General features: G+C 58.3%; 1 protein-coding gene across 1 annotated transcript in view; it reads left to right on the top strand.

Annotated features, from left to right (window-relative positions):
- CD5 (CD5 molecule) overlaps positions 1-15,230 on the top strand; it is a 29,229-nt gene extending 13,999 nt beyond the window's left edge. Inside the window, exons 3-11 of the mRNA XM_036260098.1 lie at positions 8,044-8,346; positions 8,756-8,806; positions 9,028-9,360; positions 10,924-11,211; positions 11,870-11,995; positions 12,692-12,745; positions 13,643-13,765; positions 14,275-14,366; positions 14,748-15,230. Coding sequence (XP_036115991.1) covers positions 8,044-8,346; positions 8,756-8,806; positions 9,028-9,360; positions 10,924-11,211; positions 11,870-11,995; positions 12,692-12,745; positions 13,643-13,765; positions 14,275-14,363 — 1,367 coding nt within the window. The 3' untranslated portion in view covers positions 14,364-14,366; positions 14,748-15,230. The remainder of the gene's footprint in view (positions 1-8,043; positions 8,347-8,755; positions 8,807-9,027; positions 9,361-10,923; positions 11,212-11,869; positions 11,996-12,691; positions 12,746-13,642; positions 13,766-14,274; positions 14,367-14,747) is intronic.
- Positions 15,231-17,000: the final 1,770 nt, after the last annotated feature.

A 17,000-nucleotide genomic window follows, 5' to 3' on the forward strand; every position in this document is an offset into this window, starting at 1 on the left:
AACCTTCCCCACTGCTAATGTAAGCTGTCCAACATATTCCCCGATGCTAATGCCCCCCACCTTGCTCAGGATATTCACCATGCCCTCACCCCCCCCACTGCCCCCCCATCCCTCGTCCAACTCTCCCCATGCTAATGTCACCCCACAGTCTGTCCACTTCCCATGCTAATGCCCCATCTGTCCACTCTTCCCCATGCTAATCGCTACCATCTGTCCAACCGTCCCCATGCTAAATGTCCCATCATGGTCAACTCTTCCCAATGCTACTGTCCCATCTGTCCAACTCTTCCCCAGGCTAATGCCCACTGCTGTCCAACGTCTTACCATGCTATGCCCAGTCTCTGCCCAAATTCCTCCCCATGCTATCGCCCATCTGCTCCGGGCTATTCCCATGCTATGCCCCATATGCCCGGCTCTTCCTTCCATGCTAATGGCCCCATCTGCCCGGCTCTCCCCATCGTAATGCCCCATCTGTCCAGACCTCTTCCCCTACAGGTCTATTGCCCACCCCCCCCCCCCCCCCCCCAGCTTTTTTGTGCACGGCTCTCCCCATGCTAATGCCCCCATCTGCCCGGCTCTTCCCCATTGCTAATGCCCCATCGTGCTCCGCGCTCTTACCCATGCTAATGCCCATCTGCCGGCTATCCCAATGCTAAGGGCCACATCTGTCCAACTCTACCCATGCTAATGCCCCCACCTGCCCGGCTCTTCCCCCATGCAAATGCCCCTCCTGTCCAACCTCTTCCCCATTGCTAATGCCCCATCTGCCCTGGGCTCTCCCCATGATATGCTCCCATCTGCCAAAGGCTATTATACCATGATAATGCCCATTGCCCAGCTCTTCCCATGCTAATGCCCGCCCACCGGCCCGTCTCCCCGCGACCCTGCTAATGCCCATTTCTGCCCCGGCTCTCCCCATGACTAAGGGGCCCCCATACTGCCGGATCTTTTTCCCCATGCGAATGCCCCATCTATCCAACCTTCCCATGCTAATGACCCATCTGTCAACAATCTTCCCCATATAAATGTCCCATCTGTCCAACTCTTCCGCCATTGTAATGTCCCATCTGCCAACTACTTCCCCATGCTAATGCCCCCATCTGCTACAACTCTTCCCATGCTAATGGCCCCACCTCCCGGCCTTACCTGCCTAATGACCCACTCGCCCGGCTCTTCCCCATCTAATGCCCCATCTATCCAACATTCCCTCTGATAATGTCCATCCGTCCACATCCTTCCCCATGCTAATGGCACCATCTGTACAACGCTTCCCCATGCTAATTGTCCCTATCTGTCAACTCTTTCCCATGCTAGAATGTACCATCGGTCAAACGCCTCCCCGCTAATGCCCCAACTGTCCAACTCTTCCCCATGCTAGGCCCCACACATGCCCGGCTCTTACATGCTAATGGCCCCATCTGCCCGGCTCTTTCACCTGCTAAATAATGCCCACTGCCCGGCTCTTCCCATTGCTAATGCCACATCTATCCAACTCTTACCCCTGCTAATGTCCCATCTGTCCAACTCTTCCCCATGCTATGCCCCATCTGTCCAAACTCTTCCCCATGAATGTCCCATCTGTCAACTCTTCCCATGCTATGCCCCATCTGTCCAACCCTTCCCATGATAATTGCCCATGGTCCAACTCTCTTTTGGCAGGCCCCGATGCTGAAGTCCCAATCTGTCCAATGATTCCCCATGCTAAGGTCCATCTGTCCAACTCTCCCCATGCTAATGTCATCTGTCCAACTCTTACCCAGCTAATGTCCATCTGTTACATACCCGTCCCCATGCAAGGCCCCATCTGTCCAACTCTCCCCCTGCTAATGCCCCATCTGTCCAAACTATGTCCCCATGCTAATGTCCCATCTGTCCAACCCTTCCCCATGCTAATGCCCCACTGTCCACATCGTCCCCATGCCTACTGCACCATCTGTCCAACTCTTCCACAGGCTAATGTCCCATCTGCCCGCCAAAACTCTTCCATGCTAAGTTCCCATCTGTCAAAACTCTGCCCATGCTAATGTCCCATCGTTCCAACTCTTCCCCATGTAATGCCCCCATTCTGTCCAACTCCCCCATGCTAATGCCCATCTGTCCAACTCGTCCCTGCTAATGTCCCATGTCTGTTCCAAACTCTCCCCATGCTAAGGTCCCATCTGTCCAACTCTTCCCCATGCTAATGCCCCATCATGTCCAAACTCTTCCCCATGCTTAAGGCCCATCTGTCCAACTCTTTGCCCCATGCTAATGCCCCTCTGTCCAACCCTTCCCCATGCTAATGCCCCAATCTGTCCAACCCTTCCCAATGCTAATGAACATCTGTCCAACTCTCCCCATGCTAAGGCCCCTCGTTCCAAACTCTTCCCCATGCTAATGTCCCATCTGTCCACTCTTCCCAAGGATAATGTCCATCTGTCAAACTCGTCCCCATGCTATGCCCCATCGTCCAAAACTTTCCCCAGCTAATGCCCCCATCTGCCCGCTTTCCCCATCAATGCCCCATCTGTCCAACTCTTCCCCATGCTAATGTCCCATCTGATCCAACTCGTCCCCTGCTAATGTCCCATCTGTCAACTTTTCCCCATGCTGAATGTCATCTGTCCAAATCTTTCCCCATGGCTATGCCCCATCTGTCAACTATTCCCATGCTAATGCCCCATATGTCCACTCTTCCCCATGCTATGTCCCAATAGGTCCAAGATTCCCCATGCTGAATGTCATCTGTCCAAAGCTCCCATGCTAATGTCCCACTGTCCAACTCTTCCCCTGCTAATGTCCCACTGTCCAACTCTTCCCCAGGTAATGCCCCATCTGTCAAACTCTTACCCATGCCACCCCATCTGTCAACCCTTCACCATGCTAAGGCCCATCTGTCCAAACCCTTCCCCCGTCTAATGCCCCTGTCCAACTCTTCCCCAGCTAATGCCCCATCTGTCCAACCTTCCCCATGCTAATTCCCCATCTGTCCAACTCTTCCCATGTAATGTCCCATCTGTCCACTCTTCCCCATGCTATGTCCCACTGTCCAACTCTCCCATGCTAATTGCCCCATTCTGTCCAACTCTTCCCCATGCTAATGCCCCATCTGCCCGGCTCTTCCCCATGCTAATGCCCCATCTGTCCAACTCTTCCCCATGCTAATGCCCCCATCTGCCCGGCTCTTCCCCATGCTAATGCCCCATCTGGCCAACTCTTCCCCATGCTAAGTCCCCCATCCTGCCCGGACTCTTCCCCATGCTATGTCCACATCTGTTCCAACCTTCCCCATGCTAATGTCCCATCTGTCCAACTCTTCCCCATGCTAATGCCCCATCTGTCCAACTCTTCCCCATGCTAATGCCCCCACCTGCCCGGCTCTTCCCATGCTAATGCCCCATCTGCCCGGCTCTTCCCCATGCTAATGCCCCATCTGTCCAACTCTTCCCCATGCTAATGCCCCATCTGTCCAACTCTTCCCCATGCTAATGCCCATCTGCCAACTTTCCCCATGCAATGCCCCATCTGTCCAAGCTCTCCCCATGCTAAATGCCCCATCTGTCCAACTCTTTCCCATGCTAATGCCCCATCTGTCCAACCCTTCCCCATGCTAATGCCCCATCTGTCCAACTCTTCTCCTGTCCACTCTTTCCCCATTCTAATGTCCCATCTGTCCAACTCTTCCCCATGCTAATGTCCCATCTGTCCAACTCTTCCCCATGCTAATGCCCATCTGTCCAACTCTTCCCCATGCTAATGCCCCATCTGTCCAACTCTTCCCCATGCTAATGTCCCATCTGTCCAACTCTTCCCCATGCTAATGTCCCATCTGTCCAACTCTTCCCCATGCTAATGCCCCATCTGTCCAACCCTTCCCCATGCTAATGCCCCCATCTGCCCGGCTCTTCCCCATGCTAATGTCCCATCTGTCCAACTCTTCCCCATGCTAATGTCCCATCTGTCCAACCCTTCCCCATGCTAATGCCCCATCTGTCCAACTCTTCCCCATGCTAATGCCCCATCTGCCCGGCTCTTCCCCATGCTAATGTCCCATCTGTCCAACTCTCCCCATTCTAATGTCCCATCTGTCCAACTCTTCCCCATGCTAATGCCCCATCTGTCCAACTCTTCCCCATGCTAATGCCCCATCTGTCCAACTCTTCCCCATGCTAATGCCCCATCTGTCCAACCCTTCCCCATGCTAATGCCCCCATCTGCCCGGCTCTTCCCCATGCTAATGCCCCATCTGTCCAACTCTTCCCCATGCTAATGCCCCATCTGCCCGGCTCTTCCCCATGCTAATGTCCCATCTGTCCAACTCTTCCCCATGCTAATGCCCCATCTGCCCGGCTCTTCCCCATGCTAATGTCCCATCTGTCCAACTCTTCCCCATGCTAATGCCCCATCTGTCCAACTCTTCCCCATGCTAATGCCCCATCTGTCCAACCCTTCCCCATGCTAATGCCCCATCTGTCCAACTCTTCCCCATGCTAATGTCCCATCTGTCCAACTCTTCCCCATGCTAATGCCCCATCTGTCCAACTCTTCCCCATGCTAATGCCCCATCTGTCCAACTCTTCCCCATGCTAATGTCCCATCTGTCCAACTCTTCCCCATGCTAATGTCCCATCTGTCCAACTCTTCCCCATGCTAATGCCCCCATCTGTCCAACTCTTCCCCATGCTAATGCCCCATCTGTCCAACTCTTCCCCATGCTAATGCCCCATCTGTCCAACCCTTCCCCATGCTAATGCCCCATCTGTCCAACTCTTCCCCATGCTAATGCCCCATCTGTCCAACTCTTCCCCATGCTAATGCCCCATCTGCCCGGCTCTTCCCCATGCTAATGTCCCATCTGTCCAACTCTTCCCCATGCTAATGCCCCATCTGCCCAACTCTTCCCCATGCTAATGCCCCATCTGTCCAACTCTTCCCCATGCTATGTCCCATTTCCCAACCCTTCCCCATGCTAATCCCCATCTGTCCAACTGTTCCCCATGCTAATGCCCCATCTGTGCAATCTGTTCCCCATGCTAATGCCCCATCTGTCCAACTCTTCCCATGCTAATGCCCCATCTGCCCAACCTGTCCCCATGCTAATGCCCCATTCTGTCCAACTCTTCCCCATGCTAATGCCCCATCTGTCCCACTCTTCCCCCTGCTAATGCCCCATCTGCCCAACCCTTCCCCATGCTAATGCCCCATCTGTCCAACTCTTCCCCATGCTAATGTCCCATCTGTCCAACTCTTCCCCATGCTATTGCCCCATCTGTCCAACCCTCCCCATGCTAATGCCCCATCTGTCCAACTCTTCCCCATGCTAATGCCCCATCTGTCCAACCCTTCCCCATGCTAATGCCCCATCTGTCCAACTCTTTCCCCATGCTAATTCCCCATCTTTCCACCTTTCCCCATGCTAATGCCCCTCTGCCCAACCCTTCCCATGCTAATGCCCCATCTGTCCAACTCTTCCCCATGCTAATGCCCCATCTGTCCAACTCTTCCCCATGCTAATGCCCCATCTGTCCAACCCTTCCCCATGCTAATGCCCCATCTGTCCAACTCTTCCCCATGCTATGCTACTTTGCTCGTTCTGTTAATGCCCCATCTGTCCAACCCTTCTTCCCATGCTATGCCCCATCTGTCCAACTCTTCCCCTGCTAATGCCCCATCTGTCCAACTCTTCCCCATGCTAATGCCCATCTGTCCACCCTTCCCCATGCTAATGCCCATGCTTGTCCAACCTTCCCCATGCTAATGTCCCCTCTTCCAACTCTTCCCATGCTAATGCCCCCATCTGTCCAAGCTCTTCCCCATGCTAATGCCCCATCTGCCCGGCTCTTCCCCATGCTAATTGCCCCATCTGTCCAACTCTTCCCCATGCTAATGCCCCATCTGTCCAACTCTTCCCCATGCTAATGCCCCCACCTGCCCGGCTCCTCCCATGCTAATGCCCCATCTGCCAACCTCCTTCCCACCATGCTAATGCCCCATCTGTCCAACTCTTCCCCAATGCCTAATGCCCATCTGTCCAACCCTCTCCCCATGCTAATTGCCATCTGTCCACCCCTTCCCCATGCTAATGCCCATCTGTCCAACTCTTCCCAATGCTAATGCCCCCATCTGTCGCAGCCTTTCCCCATGCTAATGCCCCATCTGTCCCAACTCCTCCCCATGCTAATGCCCCATCTGTCCCACTCTTTCCCCATGCTAATGGCCCCATCTGTCAACTCCTTCCCCCTGCTAATGCCGCATCTGTCCAACCTCTTCCCCATGCTAAGCCCCATCCTGTCCAACTCTTCCCATGCTAATGCCCATCTGCTCCATACCCCTCCCCATGCTAATGCCCCATCTGTCCCCACTCCTTAGCCCCATCTGTCCAACTCTTCCCCATGCTAGTCCCATCGTCCACTTCTTCCCCATGCTAATGCCCCATTGCCCGGCTCTTCCCATGCTAATGCCCATCTGTCCCAACTCTTTCCCCAATGCTACTGCCCCATCTGCCCGGCTCTTACCATGCTATGCCCCTCTGTCCAACTCTTCCCCATGCTAATGCCCCATCTGCCCGGGCTGCTTTCCCATGCTACTGCCCCCATCTGTCCAACCCTTCCCCATGCTAATGCCCCATCTGTCCACCGATTCCCCATGCTAATGCCCCATCTGCCCAACTCTTCCCCATGCTAATGCCCCATCTGTCCAACTCTTCCCCATGCTAATGCCCCATCTGTCCAACTCTTCCCCATGCTAATGCCCCATCTGTCCAACTCTTCCCCATGCTAATGTCCCATCTGTCCAACTCTTCCCCATGCTAATGCCCCATCTGCCCGACTCTTCCACATGCTAATGCCCCCATCTGTTCAGCTTTTTTTTTAATCCTCACCCGAGGATATTTTTCCATTTTTTGTTCAGATAGAGCGGGAGGGAGAGAGAGAGAGAGAGAATCATCGACGTGAAAGGGACACATCGAGTGGCTGCCACCCACACGACCAACCAGGGTCGGGGACAAACTGCAACCGAAGTACGTGCCCTTAGCGGGAACCAAACCCGGGTCTCTCCGGTCCTCACGCCGACGCTCTAACCGCTGAGCCAAACTGGCCAGGGCTCTGTTCAGCTTTTTATGCTCATGCAAAAATATATTTTTATTTCTTCCTTCACGGAGCTTCAGGAAATCACACAAGTCAAGTCCCTACCTATGACCCAGCAACTCCACTTCTAGCTATTCTTCCAGGAGAAACAGGGGCATAGCCCACAGGAAAGACAAGGGCTGGTAGACGAGTGTTCATAGCAGCCCATGGAAACCACCCCATGGCGAACAGATACACAACTGTGGCGCATTTGTGCGAGTAACTCACTCAGCGTCAACAACGATGAACCAACCACGTACGTGCAGCAACACCTCAAACGCTGGGTGCAAAGAAGCCAAACTAAAAAACCCACAAACAAACACAAATGCTAAATTTGTGTTCCACTTACATGACATTCTAGAACAGACGAATCTAACCCTTAGTGACAGAGTGCCGATCGGCGGTTGCCTGAGGCCGGATTGGGGGAGCTTTCTGGGGGATGGAAATATTCTACATCTGGAGTGTGGTGGAGATTGGACACGGACACATTTGTCAAATGCCATCAAACAAGTACTCTTAAAATGAGTGCATTTCACTGTTTGTAAATCTTTCCTCAATAAAGTGGATTTTAACTGTTAGAGAGAGAAACAGGCACCAGGCCGAGGTTGGATCTGTGCAGACAGAATTTCCAGGAGCCTGGCGGTTCTGCTGCGCAGTGGGTGCTGAGCCTCCCTTGCCCTCGGTTCCAAGGTCCCGGGGCTCAGAGGTCTGGGCCCCATCCTCCCGCACCTGCTTCAGGGGCCGCCTGGGTCAGGAGCAGCCCCAGCCTGAGCGGGGGAGTCCCTGTGGTGCCCCAAAGGATGAGCTCACAGGAGCGCGGCAAGCAGCCCGGTGCAGAAGGGTGCCTGGCTGGGTGTGGGGCTCGGACGGAGACCCAGGGCAAGGGCATAGTGCAGTGCCTTTCCCAGCCTGACCCCACCCCCACCTCTTTGACCCCTAGGGTTCCAGGTGGAACTACAAGGCTCCAACACGAAGTGCCAGGGCCAGGTGATGGTCTCGTTAGATGGGGCATGGCACACAGTGGACAGCCGGAGCTGGGGCCAGAACCCAGACCGCCATAGAGACCCCAAGCAAGCCTCCACACTCTGCCAGAAGCTGAACTGCGGGGACGCCTTGGCTCTCGCCCGCATCCCTTACTTCAACAGGCCCCAGAAACAGATCACCTGCCAGGGACAACTGGGATCCTTTTCCAGCTGCAACAACAGCTGGAACCAGGGGCATCCTCTAAGCCTGATCTGCTTAGGTGAGTTCCCCGAGGAGGCTGCCAGGGGCCTGTGATCTGGGGCCGGAGCAGGCAGGTGGAAGGGGGTCCCTGATTTACAACTGTCCCCCCAAACATTCACCGGTGGGGAACTTGAGGGGAAGGCTGAGGGATTCTGGCACCTGTCCAGTAGGGTGGAAAAGGTTGAGGATCTGCTGACTTCGCTGTCTCCTCTTGATCTCCATTTCCCCAACTGTAAAACGGGCTGGTGCCGCCCACTCACAGGAGGCTTAGTGACGACGTCTGGAGCACATGGTACTTACATCCTGAGCTCCAAGTCCCTCTCACTCTGCCAGTCACCCCCAGCCCTCTCACCCCCACTCCACCCTCCTCCCCGTCTTTCTCCCTCCCGTGCCCCTTGCCCCTTCCTCACCAGAGTGTCTCATTGCAGAGCCACTGAAGACCACCCCTCCTCCCACAAGGCCACCGCCCACCACTCCAGGTAAGAGGGGTCTCAGGCGCCCTGGGGAGAGGGTGTCGGATTTAGTGAACTTCGGGTAGATATGAAAAGTTTTAGTGAAACTGTGTCCCCTGCAGTATTTGGGACCTCACTCCTTCCTGGGGCCACAGCCAGGCATTCATTCATCCCCGTGTGGGGGCCAAAGATCTAGGAGCAAGGGGGCCCGTCAGCGCTCAGACTCACAGCCTCTCCCGTCTCCCCAGCTCCGCCCAGGCTGCAGCTGGTGCCGGAGCCCGGGGGCCTGCGGTGTGCGGGCGTGGTGGAGTTCTACCTCGGCAGCCGGGGCGGCACCGTCCGCTCCGAGGACCAGGACAGGACCGAGGACCTGGGGAACCGCATCTGTGAGGTCGTCCGGTGTGGCTCCTTCCTGAGGTACCTGCCAGAGGTCAAGGCAGCCAGGACACAAGCCCCAGGGGACAGCAGTCCCTTGCCAATCCAATGGGCGATCCAGAACTCGAGCTGCGCCTCCCTGGAGCAGTGCTTCAGAAAAGTCCAGTCCTGGGAGGACGACCACGCCCTCGCCCTGGTCTGCTCAGGTGAGTGAGACTGTGCCAGACCCACGGGCATGCCCAGATGGCCGGTCACCACGTGTCCCTGAAAACCCCTGCGTGGAGCGCAGGACACGGCGCCACGGAGAACACGAGGGGGGGAGGGGCTGGTGGTGGGGCCCTAAGCCATGGCGGGGGGATGGGAGGCTGCAGTCACACCGGGTGCCCTGGGAATCTCTGCCAAGCAACTCGAGCAAGCCCCCGGGCCCGGGTGGGGAGGTGGGGTCCACAGGACTTCCAGGAGCAGAGGGGCGGGGCCCGGGGAGAAGCTTCTGGGCGGCAGTCGTGGCCAGTGCAGGACCAGGGCAGGATGGGCGGATGGCAGGACAAGCCCGGCAGGAGGCAGCTTGTCAATCCCAGAGACAGCTGAGGGTGCTCTGACTGAGAGGGGAGGCCCCAGGGGACAACAGCAGAGCAGGTCCCCAGAGGGCGTCCAGGAGAGGCCTCCCAGCCACAGGCCGGCGACCTGAAGAGACTGCGATGCTGCTGTAGCTGAGTGGTTGAGGGGACCCCCAAACCAGGATCAGTGAAGAAACTGAGGGGACACTCTAGTTCAAAGTAAGGGGCTGGGGAGTGGGGGGCTTCTACCAGGGGGCAGGTCCTGGTGGAGGCTGACGGACGTGGAGCCAGGGACGGTGCCGGGCATTCTTCCCTCCTCACAGCAGCTTTCGGGGTGGCTGCTGCTATTCTCCCCACTTTCTGCATGAGGCTGGGGCTCAGAGAGATTACGTTTCCTGCCCAATCTGATAGCACACTGGCTTAGATCTCCACCCCAGCAGGGCCTCGGCTCCTCCAAGTGTGGCCGGGCCGAGGTGGGAGCCACCTGGGCAGGTTAGAAAGCAGGCTCGCAGGCCCCACCCGACCTACTGCCAGGGATTCGAGGGCACAAAGCTGGAAGCATTGCCCTGGACCACGGGCTCTCCTGCAGGTGGGGCGGCCCGCCCAGTAGACGCCTGGTGTGAATTAGTCACCACTGCGGCTCCGCTGGGACACAAGCAGCCCCCAGGGGTCTCTTGGCCTTCCTGCAGGCTGCAGCCTGTGACCACACCCAGGGGCCTGGCCTTGACATTTGTTCAAAATAGATTTACTAGGGCTTTGAAGGTGGATGTTGCCATGGAAACTGGCCAAAGCTGGTGAGATCACAGCTCCCTCCAAACTGAGCAGTGGGGGGCTCAGGGACGGACAGTCTGCCCCTCAGGCACCGGGCCTGGGCAGCAGCATTCCTGGCTTCTTGCCCACCTGTGAACTGACAGGACTTGGGGGCATTTCCCATCTCTGGGCCTCAGTTTCCCTCTGAAAAGCCCTCCCGCCTCCCAGGGAGCAGCGGGAGAACAAGAGGACGTTTGTTTCTGAGAGGAAAGCGGAACCCAGTTCCCACGCTCGTCCCTTAGCGCCGCCTGGGCAGGGGACGGCGGCTGGCTGCTGCCTGGACAGGGGCGAGAGCCAGAGAGGATGCCAGGGAGGAAGGCCGTCCCCCGGGGGCAGGCATGCAGGCTCGGGGCCCAGGGAGTTCCCTCCACGCCTGCACCCATCTCCATTGCTTCCCCCCAGATTTCCAGCCCAAGGTGCAGAGCCGCCTGGTGGGGAGCGGCAGCGTGTGCGCGGGCTCCGTGGAGGTGCGCCAACATGGGCAGTGGGCAGCCCTGTGCCACAGCCACTCGAGCACATCACGCTGGGAGGAGGTGTGCCAGGAGCAGCAGTGCGGCCACCTCAACTCCTACCGGGTGCTGGATGCCGGCGAGAAGACCTCCCGGGGGCTCCTGTGCCCCCAGGACAAGCTGTCGCAGTGCCACCAGCTCCAGGAGAAAAGATCCCACTGCAAGAGGGTGTTCATCTCGTGTGAGTCGGCCACGGCCCACGGCGGGCGGAGGGCAGTTCTGCGTTTTCCCCCAGGACCCAGTCAGTGAGCACGTTTCTGAAGAATAGGCCCCAGGAGCTGGACAGAGAGCCCCAGAGCCCCAGAAAAGGGGGGATGGCAAACGGGGGCGAAGGGGTACGCGTGCTCAGACAGCAGTGAGCGGAGCCATGAGGGGGGCTGCCACCGCAGTCAGGCAGCTAACGCATGGACCGGCGTCTGTCTTCTCCTGGTCCGGATGGGAGATAGTCAGACAAGAGGCAGAGGAACATCTCTGCTCCGTCAACAGTACTGAGTGACACACTGCAGAGGGACTGGGGGGTGGATGTCCAGCCGTGGGTATATGGCCATGCCTTGGTGCCCGTGTGATGGCAAGGCCACCACTATAACTGGCGAATGGTAGAGAGTGAAATATTGATTACAGAAGAGGCAAATGATAGCTGAGGGTCAACTGTTAGAGGGTAAATGGTGGAGGGAGGAATGTGTGGCAGAGACCCCCAAAGATGGTGCAGAGACAGCCAGATAGATCACTGCCTTCACACATGCCAGCGAGTTGCTGGGAGAGGCCGGCCAGCAGCCTCCCTCCAGAAGGAGAGATTCGATACCGACGGGCGGACCCACCTGACTCCTCTGCCTCCCCAGGCCAGGACCCAAACCCGGCGGGCCTGGGCACAGGCACCGTGCTGAGCATCATCCTGGCCCTCGTGCTCCTGGGCGTGCTGCTGGTCATGTGCGGCCCTCTCGTCTACAAGAAGCTGGTGAAGAAATGTAGGTGCAGGTGCCCAAACCACCTCCCTTGCCACCCCTGTGTGGGGAGACGAGGAGGGCCCGCTTCTGCTTTGCCACCCAGCCCCACCCCTCTCCTGCCCACTGGCCTTTTTCTGCCCAAAGTAACAGAAACAGAAAGTCAGGAACATTGTAGTTGCTGGTTCGCCCACACCCCGGGCCCAGCCGAGACACACTCCAGGCCTAAGGGAGGGTGTGGCCATTCTTTAGGTGGTGACGGACCCAGAGGGTCATCTGCATGGCCTCTGACCTCAGGAGACATGCGTCCCAGGCCCGGCGCCACCACCTACCAGCCGTACATGATGGTGATTCAGCCACTTCCTCTCTGAGCCTCAGTTTCCTCATCTGTCAAATGAGCAAGTCCTCACCTAGTGAATATAGCAGGTCGCTGTCCTTGTCTTGCAGAATTCAGGAGAAAACTATCCAAAGGCGAGGAAGTGAGACTAGAGGGGCCGGAGCGAGGCCCGGAGGTGGGCAGTACTGGCTGGGTCCCTAGAGCCCTCCCAGGTCTTACTTCTGGTTCTAAACAGTGTTTGGAGAGCCAACCACCTCTAGCGTGAGATGAGTGCAGCTTCCTCCCCAGCGCACTGGGGTACTGAGGCCCCAAAGATTTCAGGGGTGCAGTCCAGCAGCCCCCCTTCAGCTGCACCTGCGCCCCCCCCCGTGTCTTCCCTGCAGTCCGCCAGAAGAAGCAGCGCCAGTGGATCGGCCCCACGGGAATGAACCAGAACAGTAAGTGTCCCGGAGGCGGGTCCTCCCTCGCCCAGCCAGTGTCCACCGGGCTCAGGAAGGAAGCCATGGAGGCCAGGTTGAGGCTCACTGCTGACCACAGATGGAGCCAGTGGCTTGAGAGCTCTGGTCTCCACCTCGATACTGTGCCAACGGGTGTTAGCAGGTGGTGCCCAGAAAGGAGGGCTCCTTGAGCAGAGATTCGGACGTCCATGAGCTAAGCAAAGCCAGACACAGTTCTTTGGTTCAGGACTTACCAGAACCTTCATGGGCTCTTTCCCACTGTTCGTCTCCAAAGCGGGGCACAGGCAGAAGGGTTGTTCAGCTGGTTTTATCATACAATGTCATCTTCACGGAACAACTTCCGAAGGCCAGCTGTAAAACTTTTGCTGCAGCCAGCCCACCCCCACCCTTCATCTTCTCTCCTTGTAGCCACAGCCAGCGCCACCTTCTGGATGGCAAGCAACCCTCCTCCGCCCTCCCACTCCACACTCCTCCCCGCTTTGCCGAAAGCCAACTCCTTCAAGAAGGCTCGGTGTTCTCAACTCGTTTTTATCAATAGAGGCTCTGAGCTCTGGGAGGGCCGGGGTCTATCTGCCCTATCTCTGTGACCCTGCTTACAACACGCTTGGTGACAGACTAACAGAGCGACTGAAGGCCCAACCTGCCAATCAGCCTGCTGGCCAACCCGCAGCTGCTCTAAGTCTGACCCTGCTAACACCAACCTGTCCAAGCAGAAAGGAAACGAGGGACCTGTTCAAGGAGCTGTGGGTGCCCCTGCAGCCCCACCCTCCACTACACAATGGGAACAGGAAATTAAAGTTCTGGGCCCCTGCTGGGAAGGAGGAGGAGGAGTCAGAGCAAGCACAGTGACCCTGCCTCCTGCCTCTGTCTGCTCAGTGTCTTTCCATCGCGACCACGCCACGACGGTCCGCCGGTCCCAGGTTGAGAACCCCGCAGCCTCAAACGTGGAGAATGAGTACAGCCAGCCTCCCAGGAACTCCCGCGTCTCAGCCTATCCAGGTGAGCACAGCGGGTGCCTGTGCAGGGCTGGGCAGAGGTCATGGGACCACCCACAGAGGGCGCCTGGGGAGAGCGGGGCGGAGCTGCCGCTGCCAGGGCTCCCACGGGTGTGGAAGGGATACCACTTTAATGCCACTCCGCTGGAGAGAAGGCCCTGGGACGCCGTCAGCCGGTCACTGCTGTGACCCCAGCGACCTGTTTCCCTGCAGGGCCTCGGGGCGGGATGGTAAATGCGGGACGGAGCTGCCACGGGGACAGAGCCACCCCATGGCCAGCTCGCTGCACTGGCTGCTCCCTGACTGGCACTAACAGTGAAGCCCCAGGGAGCCTGGAGCTCAGCACCATTTGTGAACATTTGGCTGATTTGATCAAAACAGATGGGAGGCTGTCAAGCCGCCAGCCCAAAGAGCCTCTGCTCTCCATGGCCTGTGGGGTGCGGGGTTTCGAGGGGCTCCATGGATAGCCCGGGGGGCCCAGCCCACTGAAGGTAGCCTCCTTTCTTTCTGCAGCTCTGGAGGGGGCCCTGCATCGAGTCTCCACCCAGCCCGACAACTCCTCGGACAGTGACTACGACCTGCATGGAGCTCAGAGGCTGTGAAAGGTGAGCCTGGCCTGGGCTCGGGCACCCGCACAGCCCTGGGCGCCTGCCGCCTGCCCACCCACCAGTGGGGATCCTCGTAAAGGGACGAACAAGGAAGCATCGGGGATTCGGGTGATGGGAGCTGATCTGCCATTAGAGCAGGGGACTCGCTGACCTTAACACCAGCTCCCCGACTCCATCTCGGGAGACCACCCAAAGGAGCCCCTGGGAGGTCTGCTGATGGACTCGCACCCCTCCAGGCGGCCAGCAGGAAGGAGGAGCCCTGACCCAGAGGGGCGGCCTCTGACCCTGACACTGAGCGGACCTTGGGGCTGCACCCCACCTCCCGGAACCATCTCCAGGTGTGAGGCCTCCTCTGAAACGGTTCCTTCTCACCCACAGGCCCAGGAACCAGGAACAAACACCCAGAGCCAGACCTGGTGCCCTGAGAACACTGCGTTGGCCTGATTTCTGCCCGCAGAGCACGGACGGAGGGCAGGGGCATCTGGACATTACAGCTGCCGGCCAGCTCTGCCGCCCCCAGGAGCCGGGCCCAGGAAGACCCACAGAACCTTGGCTGGCCCTCAAGTGCGGCAGCTGTGCGAGGGCAGAGCCCACCGACAAGCAGCCCGGGCAGACATCTGGGGGCCAGGCTCTGGAAGCCCCTCCCGTCTGTGGGAAGCAGCACCCAAGCAGAATTGGCTCTCTCCTCAGACTCGGACCTGGGGAGGACTCACCGGAGCTCACACAGGGGGGAGAGGTGGGAGCTGAATTCTCCAGTGTACTTTTAATATGTTGTGTAAATAATGCCTTTTCTACTTTCTGAGAACTAGAGTGCCCAGCCTCCTCCGTCCAGGGTCACGCCCTGTCCCTCTGGAGATGCCCGTGGGCAGGGGCTGCACACCTAACACAAAGCCAGCTTAGCAGGGAGGGCGTGTGTGGGCTCCCAGACTCCACATGCCCTAGCACCCCAGTGCCCCAGCGCCACCCTCCACCTGGCTCCCCGACACCCGTGTCAGGACACTGGCTGTCGAGCCCAAAGGGCCCCACACCACCGCAGGGCTCTGCACACAGGGGGACCTGGTGAACCAGAGCTGCTCGGGGTTGTGCTTTGCACGGCAGTTGAAAGTCCAAAGCGAAAGGGTTTCCGCCGATCCCAGTGAAGGCCCCAGCTGGAGAGTCAGAGATGGGGTGCACATCCCTGAGAGTGAATGGCTCCCTCCACAGAGTCTGCTGCGGGCGGAGAGCGGAGGCCACAGCAGATCCTGCAGTGCCCGGGTTTCCTAAGTCCGAGCGAGAGCAGGAGCTGAAGGGCCTAGTGCAGGAAGAGGCCGTGCGGGGCCTCACTAAGCCCCTGGGCATCCAAGGGTCCTTGAGAACAGGAAGCAGCAGGAGAACCTTCTCCCCTCCCACTGGTCACTGTGCCCACCGGGACCAAGACATCGATGGTCCCAGCCACAGAAGCTACTGGGAGAACACCAGGGGTCACTAGGTCAGGAGAGCCTGTGAGCACTCTGCCCCCACCAGGCCCCCGCCCTCCCCCGCTCAGGCACAGATCTGCCCCTGACTGTGCTGGGAATCCGGAAACCGACAGCCAGGCACTGGCCCTACCTGGCTGGGGGAAAGTCCTCGAATGGGGAATGAGGGGCTCCTCTTAGGGAGGGCAGAGGGTGAAGGAGGTGTCCCCTACTCTGTAACTTCCGGCATGGCCGCCACACAGGGCCTCAACACAGCCACAGCCTGCTTTAAAAACCACCCCACCCCGCCCCCTAGAGAGCTGCATTGAGGCAAAAGTCTCTTTAGAAAATTGTTTCCGAGTGGTGGCAGGTGATGCATTCCAAAAAGATCTGCTTAAGCAACTGAATAGGACCTACCTCGGCCTGGGAGGCACCTTGGCCAAGTTCCCGCCTCGGCAGGTAGGCCCACCACAGGCAGCACCTCCTTCCACACTCTGCCTCACAGCCACCTGCCAGAGCAGAGCAGGGGCGGCCCCTCATCAAGAGAGGGCAGTGCTCACCTGTGTCCCCCAACCCAGCCCAGAGGCCCTCGAGTGTGCCACCTGATTCTAGTACATTCTCGTTACGTCAAGGAAACTGAGGACCCAAGAGGAAGGCTCACTGACTACCCGGGAGCAAGTCTGGCTCCGACGCGGTAAGGACCTGGGAGCACTGGACGGATGGAGCCAGGCAGCAGAGAGCACGTAAACGTGGCTTGTCCCAGCTCCCTCAGCCGGGAGTCCTTTCTCACTGAGCTGGGAGTCTCTCTGAGGCTCTGAACATGACACGCAGGGTCTGTCGCCGTGCAGCCCGCTGAGGTCCGGCGGAGGACGCCGTGGTCTCACGTGGTGGGAGGATCTAAGGCGTGGGCAGCCTGGGAGAGCGGAGAGCAAGGCCCAGCAGGGGTGCCGCACGCGGGGTGGCCAGCTGGAGCAGCTCTGAACCAAGTTCTTTCTTAGAAGGTGGCACTTCCTCTCCAGCTCCCCCGTGCAGCCTGCCACCAACCCAAAGCAAGTGACTTGATTGTCCCCCAAGTGAGATGTTCAGCCTCTTCCTACAAAGCTATTGTCTCCAGTCCGCCGTGGTGTCCTGTGTTCTCAGCCCTGGACACGAGGAAGGCCAGAGCTTGGGAGAGGGCAAAGGGCAGGGACGGTTGCTG

This window comes from Molossus molossus, unplaced genomic scaffold (assembly GCF_014108415.1).
Source record: "Molossus molossus isolate mMolMol1 unplaced genomic scaffold, mMolMol1.p scaffold_m16_p_13, whole genome shotgun sequence".
NCBI classification, from domain to species: domain Eukaryota; kingdom Metazoa; phylum Chordata; class Mammalia; order Chiroptera; family Molossidae; genus Molossus; species Molossus molossus.